Source organism: Chenopodium quinoa, unplaced genomic scaffold, assembly GCF_001683475.1.
Source record: "Chenopodium quinoa cultivar QQ74 unplaced genomic scaffold, ASM168347v1, whole genome shotgun sequence".
NCBI classification, from domain to species: Eukaryota; Viridiplantae; Streptophyta; class Magnoliopsida; order Caryophyllales; family Amaranthaceae; genus Chenopodium; species Chenopodium quinoa.
In genome coordinates this window covers 1970974-1988190 of record NW_018744988.1, presented here as the reverse complement: position 1 = coordinate 1988190, position 17217 = coordinate 1970974, and the positions used below count along the sequence as shown (strand labels likewise).

Below are 17217 nucleotides of genomic sequence, written 5' to 3'. Positions count from 1 at the left end.
ATTTTTCCTATTTAAAAAAACTAAAATTTTTTGTTTCTTTATTAAAAATGTTGATAATGTTAGTAATGATAAAGATTAACCCTTTCAAGAGATGAATTTTGGATGCTCATATTATATACATCATCGTTGTTTTTTCACTAGCTCATATGTAACATCATATTTTTTTTTTGTTGTTTTTAATTTTAATTCAAAATATGAGTGTATAAGTTGGTTTATTTGGGGTTGAACTTAATAACCAACAACGTAAGTTTGAAATAAATTTTTTGACCCGAACATTACATTTTTTGCAAAAAAATTAGGCAAAATATATTGGATCCGTTTTGGACCCTGATCCGGACCCGGTCCAGATCCGACCCGTTGCCATCCCTAGGGGTGAGGGACAGTTCAGGTGTTTTTGGGGTGGTGGTTATGGATGGGGGATGTGGAGGTAGGAGGAGAGTGAATAATAATTAAAAAAAAAAACATTTTAACCTGTTTAATAGGTTTTAGGTTCAATGGATTTGTTCTTTCAAAAAAAAAAAAAAAGGTTAAATGGATTTGTTGGTAAAGATAAGGTATAAAAGTTGGATTTTTTTGGGAAAAATTTAAGGTTGGATTTTTAATTTTCATTTTTTTTAAGGCAAAATGAACATATAGTTGTTACATGTATATAGTTTTTTTTTTAAATGAACATATAGTTGTATTGTAAAGAACATATAGTTGTTTTATAAAGAAAATCTGTTAAATTACTACGATTTATTTAAATCTAAAGCATAATTTGTTCGCTTATGTAATCTAATCACTTTTTTAAAATAGCAATGTATTTAAATACCCTATTTACTTTTGTTTGATAGTAGAATTTTTTGTTTTCTTTACAGAAATTAATTTACTAGCCTAACAATGAGATAAGCATGAGTGATCAATAAAAAAATTATAACAAAAATAATTTAATAATGAATATGGACGAAATATGTCTTAAAATGCTTTTTTCGATGGCTAGCGTATTATTTTGCACATATAGTACAAAAAGTTGTACTGCTATTAGTAAATAGTTGAAGTTGTATTATTTTGCACACACCGTTATTGGAATCATTTTAAGTCAATTTTCCTAATACTATATATATATATATATATATATATATATATATATATATATTATATAGTGCAAATATAACCACATTTTATTGATCTGATTCATGTAAATAGAAACAAAGATATCTTGACAGAAAAATCAGGGAGAAATGCACACAAAAATAACTTAGATTTGGTACAGATTAATTTATAATGCATGTGATCTTGTTAATTATTCTTTGCTTAATTGGTTTGGTAAAATTTTATTAGAAGCTGCCATTCCTGACATTATAAAGTTAAAACTGAATTAATTGATTGTTAAAGGGACCCACGAGCTCTTCCTCAATTCTCTCAGGCACAAGGTTTGTTGCCACGTGACTGTCCACGTTACATTTTTGGTTATTTATTAATTATTTTTTCTTAGGAAGAAAGACATTTTAACGTGCCCATTATCGCCATAATAATCATCATAATCCCACTAAATTAATTGTCTTTTGATAATTGGCCTTTAGGTCTATGCCACGTGTCCTGTTCTATAATGTTTTTACTGTAAACTTTAAAGCTTTAATTCCATTTTTATCTAATGTAATGTTTAAGTTTGACAAGTAATATATGATTTAATCTATAGTTTTAGTTAATGATTAAGGCCTTAAGGGTTAGGCTCACACAATTTAATTACATGGAAAGTTGTACAGTAGACCTTGCAGTAGCTGAAAAGACATGAGAAGACACATTTTAATAAAATGAGTTTTTATGTTCAGGTCTTGTTTAGATTATTTACAATTTTTTTCTTTAAGATTGTAAGTTGATAATATGAAATGAAAAACATTGCGTGAGGTAGAGTGTCATGTAACACGTAAAACTTCTCAAAAACACCTTTTAATACTTGTACTATATACACTTAGTGTATAGAATTATAGTCTTATAGATATAGCTATATAGATTAAATTTCAAACATAATATAATGAAGATATATCTAATTTAAGGGTGTGTTCCCTTCAGCTTATTTTCAGTTTAGTTCAGCTCCAATTCAATAAGTCCAGTTCAGTTCTTAATTTCCTTCTCTCATAAAATATTCAATTCAGTTCATTTTAGCTCTATTAAGTTCAGTTCAGTTCAGCTCAGCTCACTTCAGTGAATCAAAACATGTCCTAATCATATGTTGGTATGTTGAACATAATAAGTTTCAACTAAATAGTTCATACAATAAACTTGAGATTTGTAGATTTTAATGTGCTACACTGCTACCAAAAAACCACTAATGCTAGCTAACTGATGTAGAAAGTAAGACATGTAAGAAAAAAAAAAAAAAAAAAAGAGAAGTGTGTGTATAATTATAAGTATATTGTTTCGACAATAAAGAGGTTTTATTTTTAATTTTTTTGTAAGGGAATAATGTGGCAAAAGAAAGTACGTATAAAAAATCAGTTTGTCAAAATAGAAGAAAAAAAATTAGGGTGTAACCAACAAAAGGAAATCTACAAAAGTAAACTAGATACCAACAAAAAAAATTGAAGGTTGTATGATTAGCTTTCGGCTTTCAATGATCTTTCCAACTTTCAATTGTCTTTCCGACTTACTTAGTTTTGTCAATACTGCAACTGCCATCCATCTTTTTAAGTCTTTTTTGCATTTTAGCTAGTTTAAAGAATTTTTACTAGTTTATTTATTAATTAAAACAAGCTATTTTTATGTTGTTGTTTAGGTTCATTCATTGTTGAAAGATCTTCGGAGCAACTTTAATGCTAAGCTAATTTGACATTACGTAAAGTTTTAAGCTAATTATCATTTTAGTTACTTTGAGCTCGAATGGCTTGCTATTAGCTTACTACTTAAATGAACCTACCTCTTCAATTATTTTTTGTTTATATAGTAGTATTTCATTTTATTTATTCTTTTTTATTTTTTTGGAGGCAAGTATTTTTCCCAAGCTAAGTAGCTTGAGTTGCGCTTATATGAATCATTATATGAGCTTGGGATAATAAAAAAAGCTCATATATATACAAAGCTAAAACTAGAAACTTTAAGAAAAACAAGTAGATTTGCTTCTCCGATTAGGTCTGAAATAGACTTAATTAGCTCCTGGTTCAACCCAAGATATACTCTAATTTTTCAACAATAGATTTATCAATTTCAAAGATGCAAAATACAATTGGTGGGCCGCTAAAAATGGAAGCGGACCAACTTTGACTTTGGTGAATTGGAGTAAATGAGTGACCTCATTGCACAACGTCAATACAATACAAGTGTTATCTTTGACATTTTGAAGTTGGAGTAGTAACTTAATTTTAATAGTGCACATATACCGAAAGCAACACTCTTTAATTGATAATTTTCAAGAAGATAAACAGTAGTGGCCTTAAATGTTAAAAATGAGAAGCACACAACATGCGTCATCCAGAGATAAAAATTTGTAGGTTTATATGGTTCGCTAACAAGGGAGAAATAGAGGTAAAAGAGTATCATATGGACTACAAAGTATAAAAACTCATTCACTTGTCTTTCGTTTAAATCTGATCTTATTCACTTGACCTTTGCATGTACAAATAAAAATCAAGTGAATAGAACGTGGTTACTTTTTTTAACTTTCAAACGATGTAAATCATATATGTACATATTGATAGAAGGGGATTATTAAGAAGAAATTCTACAAGGACAATTATAAATTAAGCAAACATACGGTGTTATTATTATGATTATTCTCACAAGTGGGAGCATTAATTAGAATCCGAAATGAAAATTAAAAACAACCTTTTTTCTTATGAATTGTCATGATTTTGCTTGTCGTTGAGAAATTCTTGATGAGGGGGGGACATTTGGCATTTCTTAAGTTAAAAATCCTTATACTACATAAGGCACCTTTGCGAATTGCGACCTTGTACTTGGTCTCATCCAAAAGAAACCCCCACCATTAAATATACGAAGTAGCAAACTACTCCTAGTACACTTTTCTAAACTAAAAAGTGGTACCAACTACCAAGTATATAACTTCTAAGTACTAAGTGTCAAAGGTGATGCATGCATTTAGTGTTTAATTGGAGTTTTATGTTTGGATTGTGACATGCAAACTACTCTTTACCATATCTTCTTATGGAGTATTAGTAACTTGTGTCATTTTATATTCTCTACTTAATTGTAGTTTGGCAACACTAACACTTATGTGAACCTTTCAATCTTTGATATATGATGTGTAAATTGTTACATGAATAATTCGAGAGCACAAAAAATTGTACGCATTCATATATGTACGTATCACATTATGATATGACACACATGGCACACCTACTTACGGTATTCATGTGATAGACTTGCATCCTTATGCACGCGTAGGTGTAATGCAAGCATCATCGATCATAGAACAAAGCCCATAAGTACGTGGACATTGAAACCATAAGGTTCCTTTACATTTTCCCCTCACTTTCAATCAAGTAAGTGCATCGTTCACAAACATTAGAATAGGATTAAATTAAACCATGACCATCGAGGCCATGCTAAATTGTTGAAGAAAAAAAAAATCAATTCCTTTGGTCATTATTCATTATTTTAATAGTCAAAGTCTTCAAGTTGATAATTTAAAAGACACATTAAATTATAGAACTACCTTATACAAGTCAATTTTTGTGAAAAACTACCTTATTAAAAAAATATTGTAAGAAACTACCCATTAAGGAGTATTAAACAATAGATGTTGTAATAAACTACATTATAAAACTATTACTATTGTAAAAAGCTACCTTTTTCCGAATTATTGCATTGAAAAAGAGACGTTTGATAACTCATTTTCAATCATTTTTTCTCCTTTTTCCACCTAATTTATCCATAGCCTCCTTATAACCCTTAATTCCCCTTCACTTTCATTGTTAAATTAAGCACATGGTAACAACTTACAACATTTAGTTTTTATGAGACAGTTTTTTACAACTTTTTTATAAGGTAGTTTCTCACAAAATTTGATGTATATAAGGTAATTTTTTCACAAAAAGTCCTAAAGTATAATCTATATTCCATAATTTGATAATTTACGAGGTATTAAGAATCATACTCCGTATCTCACATTATATGATTGCTCTCAGACATTAATATTATCACAAATATACGCTGTATATATGTCACTAATTCAATGTTGATAGTATTGACCTTGAAAACCAAAATCTAACATCTATAAATGACGGCAGGTAGGGGACTTATTAGGGAGTAAACCATGGACTCATTTTCCCTTGATCACTTATATCATACGTAGCAGTGTTGACTATATGTTTTGAAAAATTGACTAATGACTTTAAATTAAAAACAAGGGGTCATCCTTAAATTAGTACGTAGTATGTAACTTAGCGATCTTCAAATCTCACAAATAATACTCTAAAGTTGCGAGTAATTTGAGTCGGAGGTAGTATATATTTTGTATGAGTAGAAGGCTTCAGTTATTTTTTTAATCTATTGTTTGGATTTATCTTAAAAGGCTTTTTTTTTCTTTTTTTTTTTTTTTTTTGGTGTGTATGTGTGTCACTAATTTGTCTACTAACAAAAACAAAATAAATTGTAAAATATTGATGTATCTCTTGATGAGTAAGTAGTGTACGTAAACCTTGTGGCTTTTGTTAGCTAGGTTGCAGACTTGCAGCCTCGTAGGTGGAGCAGCCATTGACAATATAGAGCAGATAGAAGCAACATGCATTGGAGATAGATAAGGCAAAATACTCCAACTTCAAGTTTTTAGTTTTTATTAACCTAAATTTTATTTGGAGTAATCTGGATTGTAACAACTATTATGTTTCAGTATTTAAAAACTCTTTTAATATGTGACAATGTGACACTATTATATAATCCGATCTCTTAATTGTTGAAAGTTGAACACAAATACTACCTCCGTTATATATTACGTAAGATATATAGAGTATAAAAACCGATTATAGGTTTCAACCATCAACTTAAGCTTTTGGTTGAATTGGTTCTTTAACAATGCACAAGCGTTGGGTATTATTTATGAGATACATATTACTATAAAAAAACTCAAAAGTTGCACATATTATATAACAACGGTTGTCTGGTATGTAGTATTTGAAAACTTTGTAACAAGTGAGAGTGAAATTACCAATATGAAAGGTCATAATTAATTATTTTTTTAAGTAAAATGGTAACACTTATTATCTTCATTTGTATTAAAAAAAGTAAAACTAATTTAAGGGTACAATGTGTTTTACTCATCTAATTTTTATTTATTTAAATTAATCTTATCTTATTTAAACTTAACTTATAAGAACTTGATAATATTTATCAAATTTATTAAACTTTATTAACTTATAAGAACTTGATAATAATTAATTATTAAAGTTTTTTTTAAAAAAAAAAATTATTTTAGCTCTAATTTAAACTTGGGTAACTCAAACTTATTTTATTAATAATTATCTTAATTTATTAGAAAATAAGGCGAACATAATATGCTCTAATTTAAATGTTACTACTTTAATCAATTAGGATTAATTAAAAAAAAGTAATATTATTAGTAAGTTAATATTTCTAGCTTGCTATTTTCTACCTACATTATTACTACTCCATAACATTCTACTACCTCTACTTCAATTCATTTGCAACTATATGATATACACCAACATTTAGGTAAAATTTGTTTGTGAGTGGTAAATGAAAAGAGGAAAATAAAGTTTGATCAGATGAGAAGATGACAAATAAAAAACAAAAGGAAAACATTTTCCTTATTTTTATTATTTATTCATGAAAAGTGTTATAAATAAACAACCCGTTTTGTGTGTGGCGGACCACACTATCCACATAATATATGATCGAGTGACCCTTATAACACTAACCAAGTAAACCCTGTAATACTGAATGAGTAACCCTTAAAAATAATAGCGAAGTAACTCCTACAATAACTTGTCACATGGTGTGACCAATCACATATAAAAATTTGTAATAGATAATTAAATTGATATTAAAATGAGTTTTCATGAGACTTGATCCCTAGAGCTTAGAAATACAAGGTGGGAGCAATGTCACTACTCCATTACCTCAACCTCAAAGCAAGGAATAGTTAGTATTCCATATTGTATGTATGTGAATAATTGAATATGAAGTATCAAACCCTTGAATTATTGGTAGAGATTAGAGAAAGCAAGGAGTACAAATTAACTCGAAAGTCCCAAACCATGTTTAAGCAAGTTGACAAAAAAGACAGACATTGATTGCACACAGAAATATGTCACGAGAACTCTCCTATTGTTAGTAGTGCTACTTGTAGAACTTTAAAGTTTCAGAAAATAGAGCATGTAAAGTTGGCTTTTTTCCTTAAAATTAAAGAATATATTCTGTTACTATTTAAAGTTCAATTTGGACTTGGAAATAAGACAAGTGCTACACATTTCTATCTATGTAACGAATGTTTTTGTAAGTTACTACGAAGTGTTATCCACTTTCATTTTTGGATTACATAAATGGATCATGCCAATATGATATACAAGTGTAAATAATGGTTGATTCTTTGCCAAAAAAAAACAACTGAAAATTATACATTAGTCGTTTAAAATATGACTATCATAATATTTTAATGATTATATAGTTCATAATTAAGGTATTTTTACCCAAGTAATTAATTATATTACTCTGTTTTTTCTATAAAATATTATTATCAACATTTATAAATTATCAAATTTTAAGTTTTATTTATGTGACTTTTACTCTTATTTCATAGTTTCTCGAAAATATTTATTTTATGTTTGATTAAAAGTTTCAAAAGTTATATTTGCATTGCAGAAATTAGAATACTAATTGTGTCCAATTTATAGTGTGAAAAAAATAGATCGCTTATATTATTTATCATTAAAATAATAAGATAGTCATATTTCAATTGACTGTTGTAGAAACATCCAAAAACAACCGAAAAAGTAAGGGAGAGTGGCTAGGTTTTTGTTTTATTATCTTTTCTCAATTAAGGAATTGACACTCTTATCTTGTATGATTAAATGTATAGTTGTAAAAAAATCAAGTTAATTGATAATCTAGATTAGAATCCAAGTACACACAACACACTATGTATAAAATAACACAATTAAATGACATTATATTCCTAATTACCGTCCTAATGCTAGAATTAATCTAGAATATCCGATCCACATAATTTATGAATTATGCATGGGGTACGAATGTATACACGATTGTTTTGCTAGGATACTTGAAATTATATTTGTAGGTGCACATGCATGCAGAGTCTTGGTATGTAAAAGAGTGTTTTCTTGAGATCTACAAAAATGGTAAATGAACTTAAGCTTCTTTTAATCTTCATTCCACATCATCTGCTAATATCTGTTCACAACTTTAATATGTCAACGATGGGCAGACTCATCTAGTACAAATCGTCATTAATTCAAAGATTTCTTTAACTGTACTATTTTTATACTATTGATGTTGCAAGAGCATATCCTATACACGTCACTGTTTTGGAGCTGAAGCAACATATTATGCTCCATTGCTCCTAGCTAGATTATTCATACATGAACGCGCAATGGATTGTCAAATACTCCGTACGAACTACGAAGTATGGGCAACGGTACCATAAGGCGTAAGTACTCTACGTATTTTTTATTTTTTTTAATTTATATTGTAGTCATTAAGCAAATTTTAATCGGTTAGGATTGAGTCTTCCAACATTAACATGAACACTTTAAAGTTAGAGATTTCTCTTACCGTTACCTCTGCTTTCAAAATATCTAGCCTGTAAAGTCTGATTAATTTACATGTAAGAAGTTTTGAGCTTATATGAGCCTATCTAAAAAATATTCTTTATTAGTAACAGTCTTTAGATTGTACCAGTCTACATCACCACCTTTTATAATCTCTTCTCTCTATATATAAAATCTTCGCTTTGCACCATTTGTGTAGTTAAATTTTTCGTGATTTGAGGTAATATTAAATACATTACAACCAAAATACACAAAGCTTTTCTATTTGGTGGCCATTTACTCCAATTGACTTTCCTTGGAGTTGAGGTAAGCCATTTACAATCACGTACTCTGGATTTTGACATAAGGGAACATCCCATTGGGCGTCCTAGCCATTTATGAGCAACAAAGCCATTTTTTAATTGATTTTTAGCTAGACAATCTAATGTATTCCTAACACAACTCGCATTATTTTTATGTATTCATTGGTCTAGAAATAATAATTTATATGAATTAAATAATGTTAAGTTGAATAACCACAATGATTAACATGTGTAACCAACAAATATAATTTCAATTAATTAGTTAGTTTGTTACGTGAAAATTATCAAATTGTGAGCAAGAATAATTGAGAATCTTGAAGGTAGTTAGGTGAATAGTCTAAGTACAGTACAGCAATACAGTTGGTGTAAGCTTAAATGATTAGTGGATTTTTAAGTAGCAGCCTCTAATGATGGAGCATATCGAACAAATATAATTGAACAAGTGACAATACCACCCAAAAATATATAGTCTCATTGGCCAATTTATAAAATTATAATGGCATTTATTAACATTGACTTTAAGTTCACAAGGTAGGTAATATACCCTCCATTTTACTTCCTTTCCATGGTAATATCCTCCGTATGATATTATATACTTCCTCCGTCATTCAATATAGTTGTAAATTGCAATTCAAAAAAAATAAAATAAAAAATAAAGTAATGATATATGTAGATAAATCTTTTGGAAATATTGCAAAGAAAGTATTAAATATACTCTTGGAAACTGTATAAAATTAGGAATTCATGACAAAAACACGCGTAAATCAGTGTTATTAGGGCCTGTTCTCATGTGTTGAAATTCAGTTCAATTCAGTTAAGTTAAGTTCAGTTCAGCTCCCAATTTCCTTCTCTTATAAAATATTCATTTCAGTTCAGCTCAATTCAGTTCAGTTCAGCTTAATTCAGCTGAGTTCAGTCAATGAGAACAGACCCTTAGTGTTTATATTTTGATGATTTCTTAATTTTTTACGATTTTCAAGTGTAAATTTAATGCTTATATGTAACCATAAGGGCTATGTATAACATTTTTTTTTTTTTGAGAGAAACTCTTTGTCCCACATTGGTAACATAAAGAAGGTTTTACTTGGTTTAAATATGTGTGGTTATACTTTGATGTTTGAAGCGGTTTCCCTATTGTTGTGGGCTAGAAGGGGCATCCTCGCACGCCGCTGCCATCCAGCTGGTTCGGGTTCGTGGCATGTGTGCGGTGTGGTGTTGCTACTTTTTTGGGCTATTGAGTACACTTTAAGAGAGATCGCTGTGTTCAATCTTGGGATTAACGCCATCTCCGATTGCACCATAGTCGGGCGAATTTTGTTGCTTCTAAGACGGTGTTCTAAACACGTCACAACTTTACACATACATTAAACAAATTCGGCCCACATTTCAATATATATATTTTCCACATTTCAAAAAAAAAAAAAGAACTATTCATGATGCATAAAGATAAACCATATTACATTACATAAAGACCTTTAATTTTTTTATTGTACCATAGAAATCATAGGCGGATGCAAATTGCATAGTCTATTAACTTATGATTGTGATACATGCATAAACATTGTCCACTTAACATTTTTTTTTGAAACAAATTGTCCACTTAACTTGAATCAAATTTGGTCTACATTATTTTTCTTACTGACTCTCTATATATTATAAACAGTGTTCACTCAAATTGGAGAAGAATATATACAAAACTTAATCAATACATTTTCAACCACCCCATCACAAAACAAGGCCAAAAACCAAAGTAATTAATCATCTAATCCATCTCAAAATCTACCATTAAAATTAAAAAAAATAAACTAGTTAAATAAAAAGAAAAAAGATTAAAAAAAAAAAACCCGAAATCCTAGAAGTAATGGGTCGTTCAAGTAAGAGCAAAGTTCGTAAAAGGTTGTGATAGAAAATGACAAAAACAGGCTTATATTGCGCCTTAAACTCCTATCTTATCGAGTATTTAACAAACTTCCTCTTCTTCACTTAATCAAATCTTAATCTCTTAATAATCAAATTAAAAACATAATTATAATTATAATTATAATTATAATTATAATTATTAATAATAAATCAAATTTCAATTTCTCTTTTTCAAAAATACCTCAAACTCCCCCACCTCCACCTCTCTTCTTCTCCCTCTCTCCCACGTTTACCCAGAATCTCCCTTCCTTCTCTTTCTCTCTCTAAAAACTCTCCATTTCTCTCTCTAAAACTCTCCATTTTTTTTTCTTTTTGGTATTTTATACTCTAACCGTTAACCCCCTCAAAAATCGGCATTTAACGCAAACACAGCTCAAAGCGTCGAAAACACCGAAACAAAAAAACCAACATCAGTTTCTTTCAATCAACCGACAATTTTCGATTCTTTCAAAAGAATTAATTAGAAACCCAATAAGATTACATTAATTTTTCCGAAAAAACATAAACCCAGTTTATAGTTTTTGTTAGTTGTTGTCCTGTTTGATCATAGGATGTGTTTGGTTGGAAAACACTCCCTCTAATTTTTCCCAGTTTTTTTTTTTTAAATTTTCTAGAGAGATAAAGTAAATTATAGAGAGAGAAAGGAAAGAGAATGACGCAAAAACGAAGATTATTAACGTTAGCAGTTCTTCGGAAGTTTCTAACATGCTCCATTTGTACAATTGGATTATTGGCACTCTTCTCTGTTCATGTCCCCCGTGTTCCTAAGCTTCCTGATCCCTACAAACTTCCCACGGTTTTTTTTTTCTCTCTCCCCCTTTTTCTTTTTCTTTATTTTAAAAAAATAACGGGTATAATTAAAATATTAAATTTGTTTTATTGTTGGTTAATTTCCATTAATGAATGATTTCTTTCCTTTGAAGAAGTATGACATTAATATTTTTTTTTTTTTTTTTTTTTTTTATGTATAATGATGGGTAACTTCTAAAAGTGTAATTTTTTTTTATTTTTATTGTTTGTTTGGTAATTTTGTTATAACAATCTAATAAGTAGTTTATAGTGTTGTTAGTGATTATGGTATATGATGAATGATAAAATCAGGGGTCGAATCGTGTAAATGTGTAATTTGTGTTTGATTTAAGCTTATTATTTCCATTTTAGAAAGTGTTGAGTGTATGTATTGTTTTTCCATTAACTAATTGGTTGTAGTTTCGTATTTGCAGCCACATGAAACTAATTTTCCGAAATTAAAGGCTGAGCAAGAGCTTGTGCTTGAAAATGCACCTCCAAATATAGCTAAACCTCCACTTTCTTCTTCACAGAAGGTATGTGATTCCTCACCCCTTGTCTTTGTCTAGTTATTACATTTGTCGGGAATTAGTAGTCGCGTTGATAGTGTGATTTAAACCAGTAACGTGACAACTACGTGATAAATGGAATCACATATGGATTGGCATTATTTTTGTAATTGATAACTGATAATGATATTGGTAAAGTGGGATTTTATCTGCAATTGGCTGAATGTGGAGAGCTGAAATTTCTTAACCATCTGTTTGATGCAAAGAATTTATGCTCGGTTTTTCATTTTTTCACTCATTTAGAATTGACAGTTCATTGGTGCCAGTGGGTTATTGGACTATGACAAATTATGGAAGAAGCCTCCTAATCGCGATTTTATACACTGTGTCGAGCCTAGCAATGTTTATACACGTAAGGAATTGTTCTTTGGTTTTCCTTGATTTGTATGAAAAATGTGAAAGTATTAATCATTCATATGTTTGCTATTGTTTTTCACACTTTTCAGCTCCTGTAGAGTCTCAGAATTACCTGCTTGTTCACACTAATGGTGGTCTTAATCAGATGCGAGCCGGGGTTTGTCCTCCCTCTTCACTCTCTCCCTCCTCGGAAACACTACTTAATTATATTGTTTATTTCGTCTGAGTTCATCCGTGATAAAGAACTATATTGAGATTATGTAGTATGATGGTATGCCAAAATTAGAACTATATGATTGCACTAGAAGAATATTTAGTAGGCAAATTTGAAGTTTGATGGTACCATAAAGCACTATGTAATTTCAATAGCTTATTCATATTTCATTCAATTCTTCAGATGTTCTGTTTTGGTGGACACTTTGATTGAACAACTAGCATATGTCTGGTCCAGGTCTGGTACTGATAGGCTCATATGGTTGATTAATTACGAAATTTACAGTTTATCTGCTATGTCTTTCTTTTCTATACCAGTTGATCTGTTTTTACATATGAATTACAAGTAGAGTGAGGGTTTGTTGTTATCGGTCATCATTCCCATTATACAATTGGAGGAATATGCATTATGCACCACAGTTTTTTAATGTAAACTTCAAATTAGTTTGTTTGTTAATGAGGTTGGAAAGATATGCTGCAACTTCAGACTTACACCGTCTTTTGTATTTTAATTCAGGATATTAGAACATTGTCTTATATTGTTTTACATTACATCTGTGCTTTTTTTACTCTTGAGATCTTAGTGTATCTTTTGTGTAATGCTGCACCTTTTTTCACCTTTTTATCTGGATAAATTTACATAAATTGGTGTAAAGAAAATGTCATTTATCTCTTTGTGGGGGTTGGATAAATGAGAGTTTGACACCCATCACTTTCATGTTTGAATTTCAGATATGTGATATGGTGGCCGTGGCCCGGATCATTAATGCGACTCTTGTAATCCCGGAACTTGATAAGAGGTCATTTTGGCAAGACTCTAGGTATTCATTCATTGTCTTTTGTTTTCAATTGATATGACATCAACTGACCTGGTGCTTGAGATTGGAAATTCTGTCTCTTATGTTAATCTTTCCAAAAATTGATTGCAGCAACTTTGCAGATATTTTTGATCAAGATTATTTCATTAAAGCTCTGGCTAATGATATTAAAGTAGTTCAAAATCTACCTAAGGAACTTTTGACTGCTCCTAGAGCAGTGAAGCATTTTCGAAGTTGGTCTGGTATAGACTACTACCGGAATGACATAGCAAGCATGTGGAACAACTTCCAGGTACATTATTAGTGGGTTGCAAGCCTGAAGAAACTGCATTGTCATGTGTAATTTTGAACATCTTTTAACTTTTTGGGGCAGGTGATCCGAGCTGCCAAATCTGACTCTCGCTTAGCAAATAATAATCTCCCCCTTGACATTCAAAAGTTACGCTGTCGTGCCTGTTATGAAGCCCTCCGCTTTTCCCCAAAGATTGAAGCAATGGGAAAAGTAAATTTCTCTGAATAAGTTTATGAATGCATAACTTATATAATCAATGAAATGCAGTATCGAAGTTTAACTTTTCTTTCTTTTGTATAGTTACTGGTGGAGAGAATGAGGAATTATGGCCGTTATATTGCTCTTCACTTACGGTATGAAAAAGACATGCTTGCATTTAGTGGATGCTCCCATGGATTATCTCATGAGGAGACTAATGAGCTCACCACGATTAGGTAACGCTAAATTTCCGTTGCAATTTTAGAGGAATCATTTACTATTGCTGTACTGGTGCTTTATACTGATTTTTAAGCCTGGCTTACGAAATTGATGTTTTGCATGTTCTTGTGAACTCGAAGGCATAATACAACACATTGGAAAGTGAAGGATATTAATGCGACAGAACAAAGGATTAAAGGGTTTTGTCCCTTGACTCCAAAGGAGGTTGGCTTATTTTTGTCTGGTCTTGGATTTCCATCTGACACTCCAATATATGTTGCTGCCGGAGAGATATATGGTGGTGAATCTCGCATAGCTGAATTACGGTCTCGTTATCCCATTTTGATGAATAAGGTATTCCCCCCTATTATCTGCTCCTAATTATTACTTTTGTCTTCTGCCTAGATATCTGGTTGCACATATTAATGTCAGAATGAGATATGAGTTAGGGAGAAAGAGGTATGGATGAGAAGAAACAAGTGAAGGGGGATTCTGAATGTCTGGGTACAATGCATGTATACAGACACGCCAGCTATTATGAAACTTGGAACTTTTATAAAAATTAAATAATTTAATTTTGTTGATTTATTTATTTTATTATTCTGTCTAGACTGTCATGTTACGATTGTGCTTATGGGTTAAGTGCCTGCTAATCCATGTTAACTGCTGAATGTGGATAGAAGAAATATGACATCTTTTCTTGTTAAATGTAAATCATGTAATATACCAAGGAATGCAGATTATTTGTGAGCGAATGTTATTTACAACTTTAAGTTGATGTTATAAGTTCTTATTTATTAAGTTCTTGAGGATAGGATATATTCTTTCAGATGTAGCTGGTAGGAAGTTGGAAATTTGGACTTGTAATCTCATTGACTTTCCTTTTGGTCATTTTCAGGAGAAACTAGCATCTGTAGAAGAATTGGAGCCTTTTATGAATCATGCATCTCAAATGGCTGCACTGGATTATATTGTTTCTGTTGAAAGCGACGTGTTCATTCCTACATACTCGGGGAATATGGCAAGGGCTGTTGAAGGTCATCGCCGGTACTTGGGTCATAGAAAAACAATTATTCCTGACCGGTAAATTTCTTTCTAAAGCCCTATTCCTGGGGATATTTGTTACAATATGTGAAATTCATTAGTTATCATGTTTCTTCACAGGAAATCTCTTGTTCGTTTGTTTGACAAAGTTGAGCGAGGATCTTTGAAAGAAGGGAAGAACTTATCGTATCGAATAATTGAAATCCACCGAAGAAGGTAATGTTATAGATTACATCTTTGAACTTTAGCTATTCTAATACATATGGAGTAGATATTATGTGGAATTCAAAAGTCTCATCTGCAATTACTGATGTTTGGTGTCCTTGAATAGGCAAGGGTCGCCAAGAAGAAGAAAAGGTCCAATTTCAGGAACAAAGGGCATGGACAGATTTCGTTCTGAAGAAGCATTTTATGAAAATCCTCTACCAGAATGTTTGTGTCAGAGTCAAGGAGCATCCTTACATACAAATACTTCTGCTGTCAAATTGTGACCTGCAGAACTGATCTCAGAGTTATACACACAGATACATTTTCTTTAAACTGCAAATGCCGAATTTCCAAAACTCACCGTAGCTGCAATATCTGACAACAGCAATCTGATTCTGACTGCAGTTCCAAGTGCATATTCATATGAAGCCTGTATAAATATGCTGCGAACATTCTCTGTTCTTTTTTCCTGAGATAACAAGGCTAAGCGAAAGGAGAATTGGGTGCATGGTTGGGATATACGGCCTCCAGTGTTATTAGGGAGGCAAAATGTGTACATTTACTTCAACAAGGTAAATTAATGGAGGAAACAAAGTTTTACTTATTTCGAAAGGGGGGAAATCGCCCCAATAGGGATACTTAGCTGCATCTGTGCAGTTTTTCATGGGTAGTAAGTTAGTAACATATGTGGGAATTTACATGTATAGTTTCTTATTACATTAATTATTTATATTTACATAAAATGAAATAAAAGGTTATACTTTCTACTCTTGTACTTTTTATATCGAATATTTAGGCAGTAAGTTTGTACAAATGTATGTAATACTCAACATTAAAAAAAAAATAAAAAAATTACTTACATACTTTTGATTCAGAAATCTAAAATGCATTAATTTACTGAGAGGTGGAGCAAAGAAAAATTCGGTGGAGGTAAGGAAAAAAAAAAGGAAGATAAGTAGGAGAGAGGGTGCAGATTGATGGAATAAATGAAGGATAAGTCCTAATGGTGGGTTAAATGGTGAAATGTGTTTGCCAAAAGTGAAAGTGTGGTTATAATTTTTTTTTTTCTAGAAAATACTAAAATTGAAAGATTATTTCACAATTAATTTGATACGGAAAAATTGGCAATAAGAAAGTCACATTGTTTACAAATATTACAATAGAAAAGTCAGTCTAGTGTCATGGAAAATTTTATGGATATCGTCACACATGTCACAAGTGGATCCTATGGAGTTGTTACATTATTTCATTACTCGTAGTAAATAGTTATTAGGTATTACTCTGTACAATTGAAAGCTGAAGGTAATTGCTTGATTTTCATTCAATTCACCACATTGATTAGAGGAAATGGTCACGAGGGTCTATTAGGCATAACATAAAAGATTAAAATGATCTTTTTCAACACAATTTGACACACAATCCACTATATAAGCTCAATATGACACCAGAGACATGTCAGTGAGTGGGCCATGAATTGTATATAAAATCATAAGCTCAACATGACATGGGAGGCATGTCAGTGGCCTATGAATAGTATATGAAATCATT

The 17217-nt window shown here is 30.8% G+C and overlaps 1 protein-coding gene across 1 annotated transcript; it reads left to right on the top strand.

Moving 5' to 3' along the window:
* The first annotated feature begins 11129 nt into the window (after positions 1-11129).
* Positions 11130-16513, top strand: LOC110706625 (uncharacterized protein At1g04910-like). Its single transcript, XM_021884569.1, has 12 exons — positions 11130-11759; positions 12187-12288; positions 12574-12673; positions 12768-12835; positions 13624-13712; positions 13821-14001; positions 14083-14211; positions 14302-14435; positions 14559-14772; positions 15317-15501; positions 15583-15678; positions 15794-16513. The coding sequence occupies exons 1-12, from the start codon at positions 11616-11618 to the stop codon at positions 15951-15953; spliced, it is 1602 nt and encodes a 533-aa protein (XP_021740261.1). The 5' UTR covers positions 11130-11615; the 3' UTR covers positions 15954-16513.
* The last annotated feature ends 704 nt before the right edge of the window (positions 16514-17217 follow it).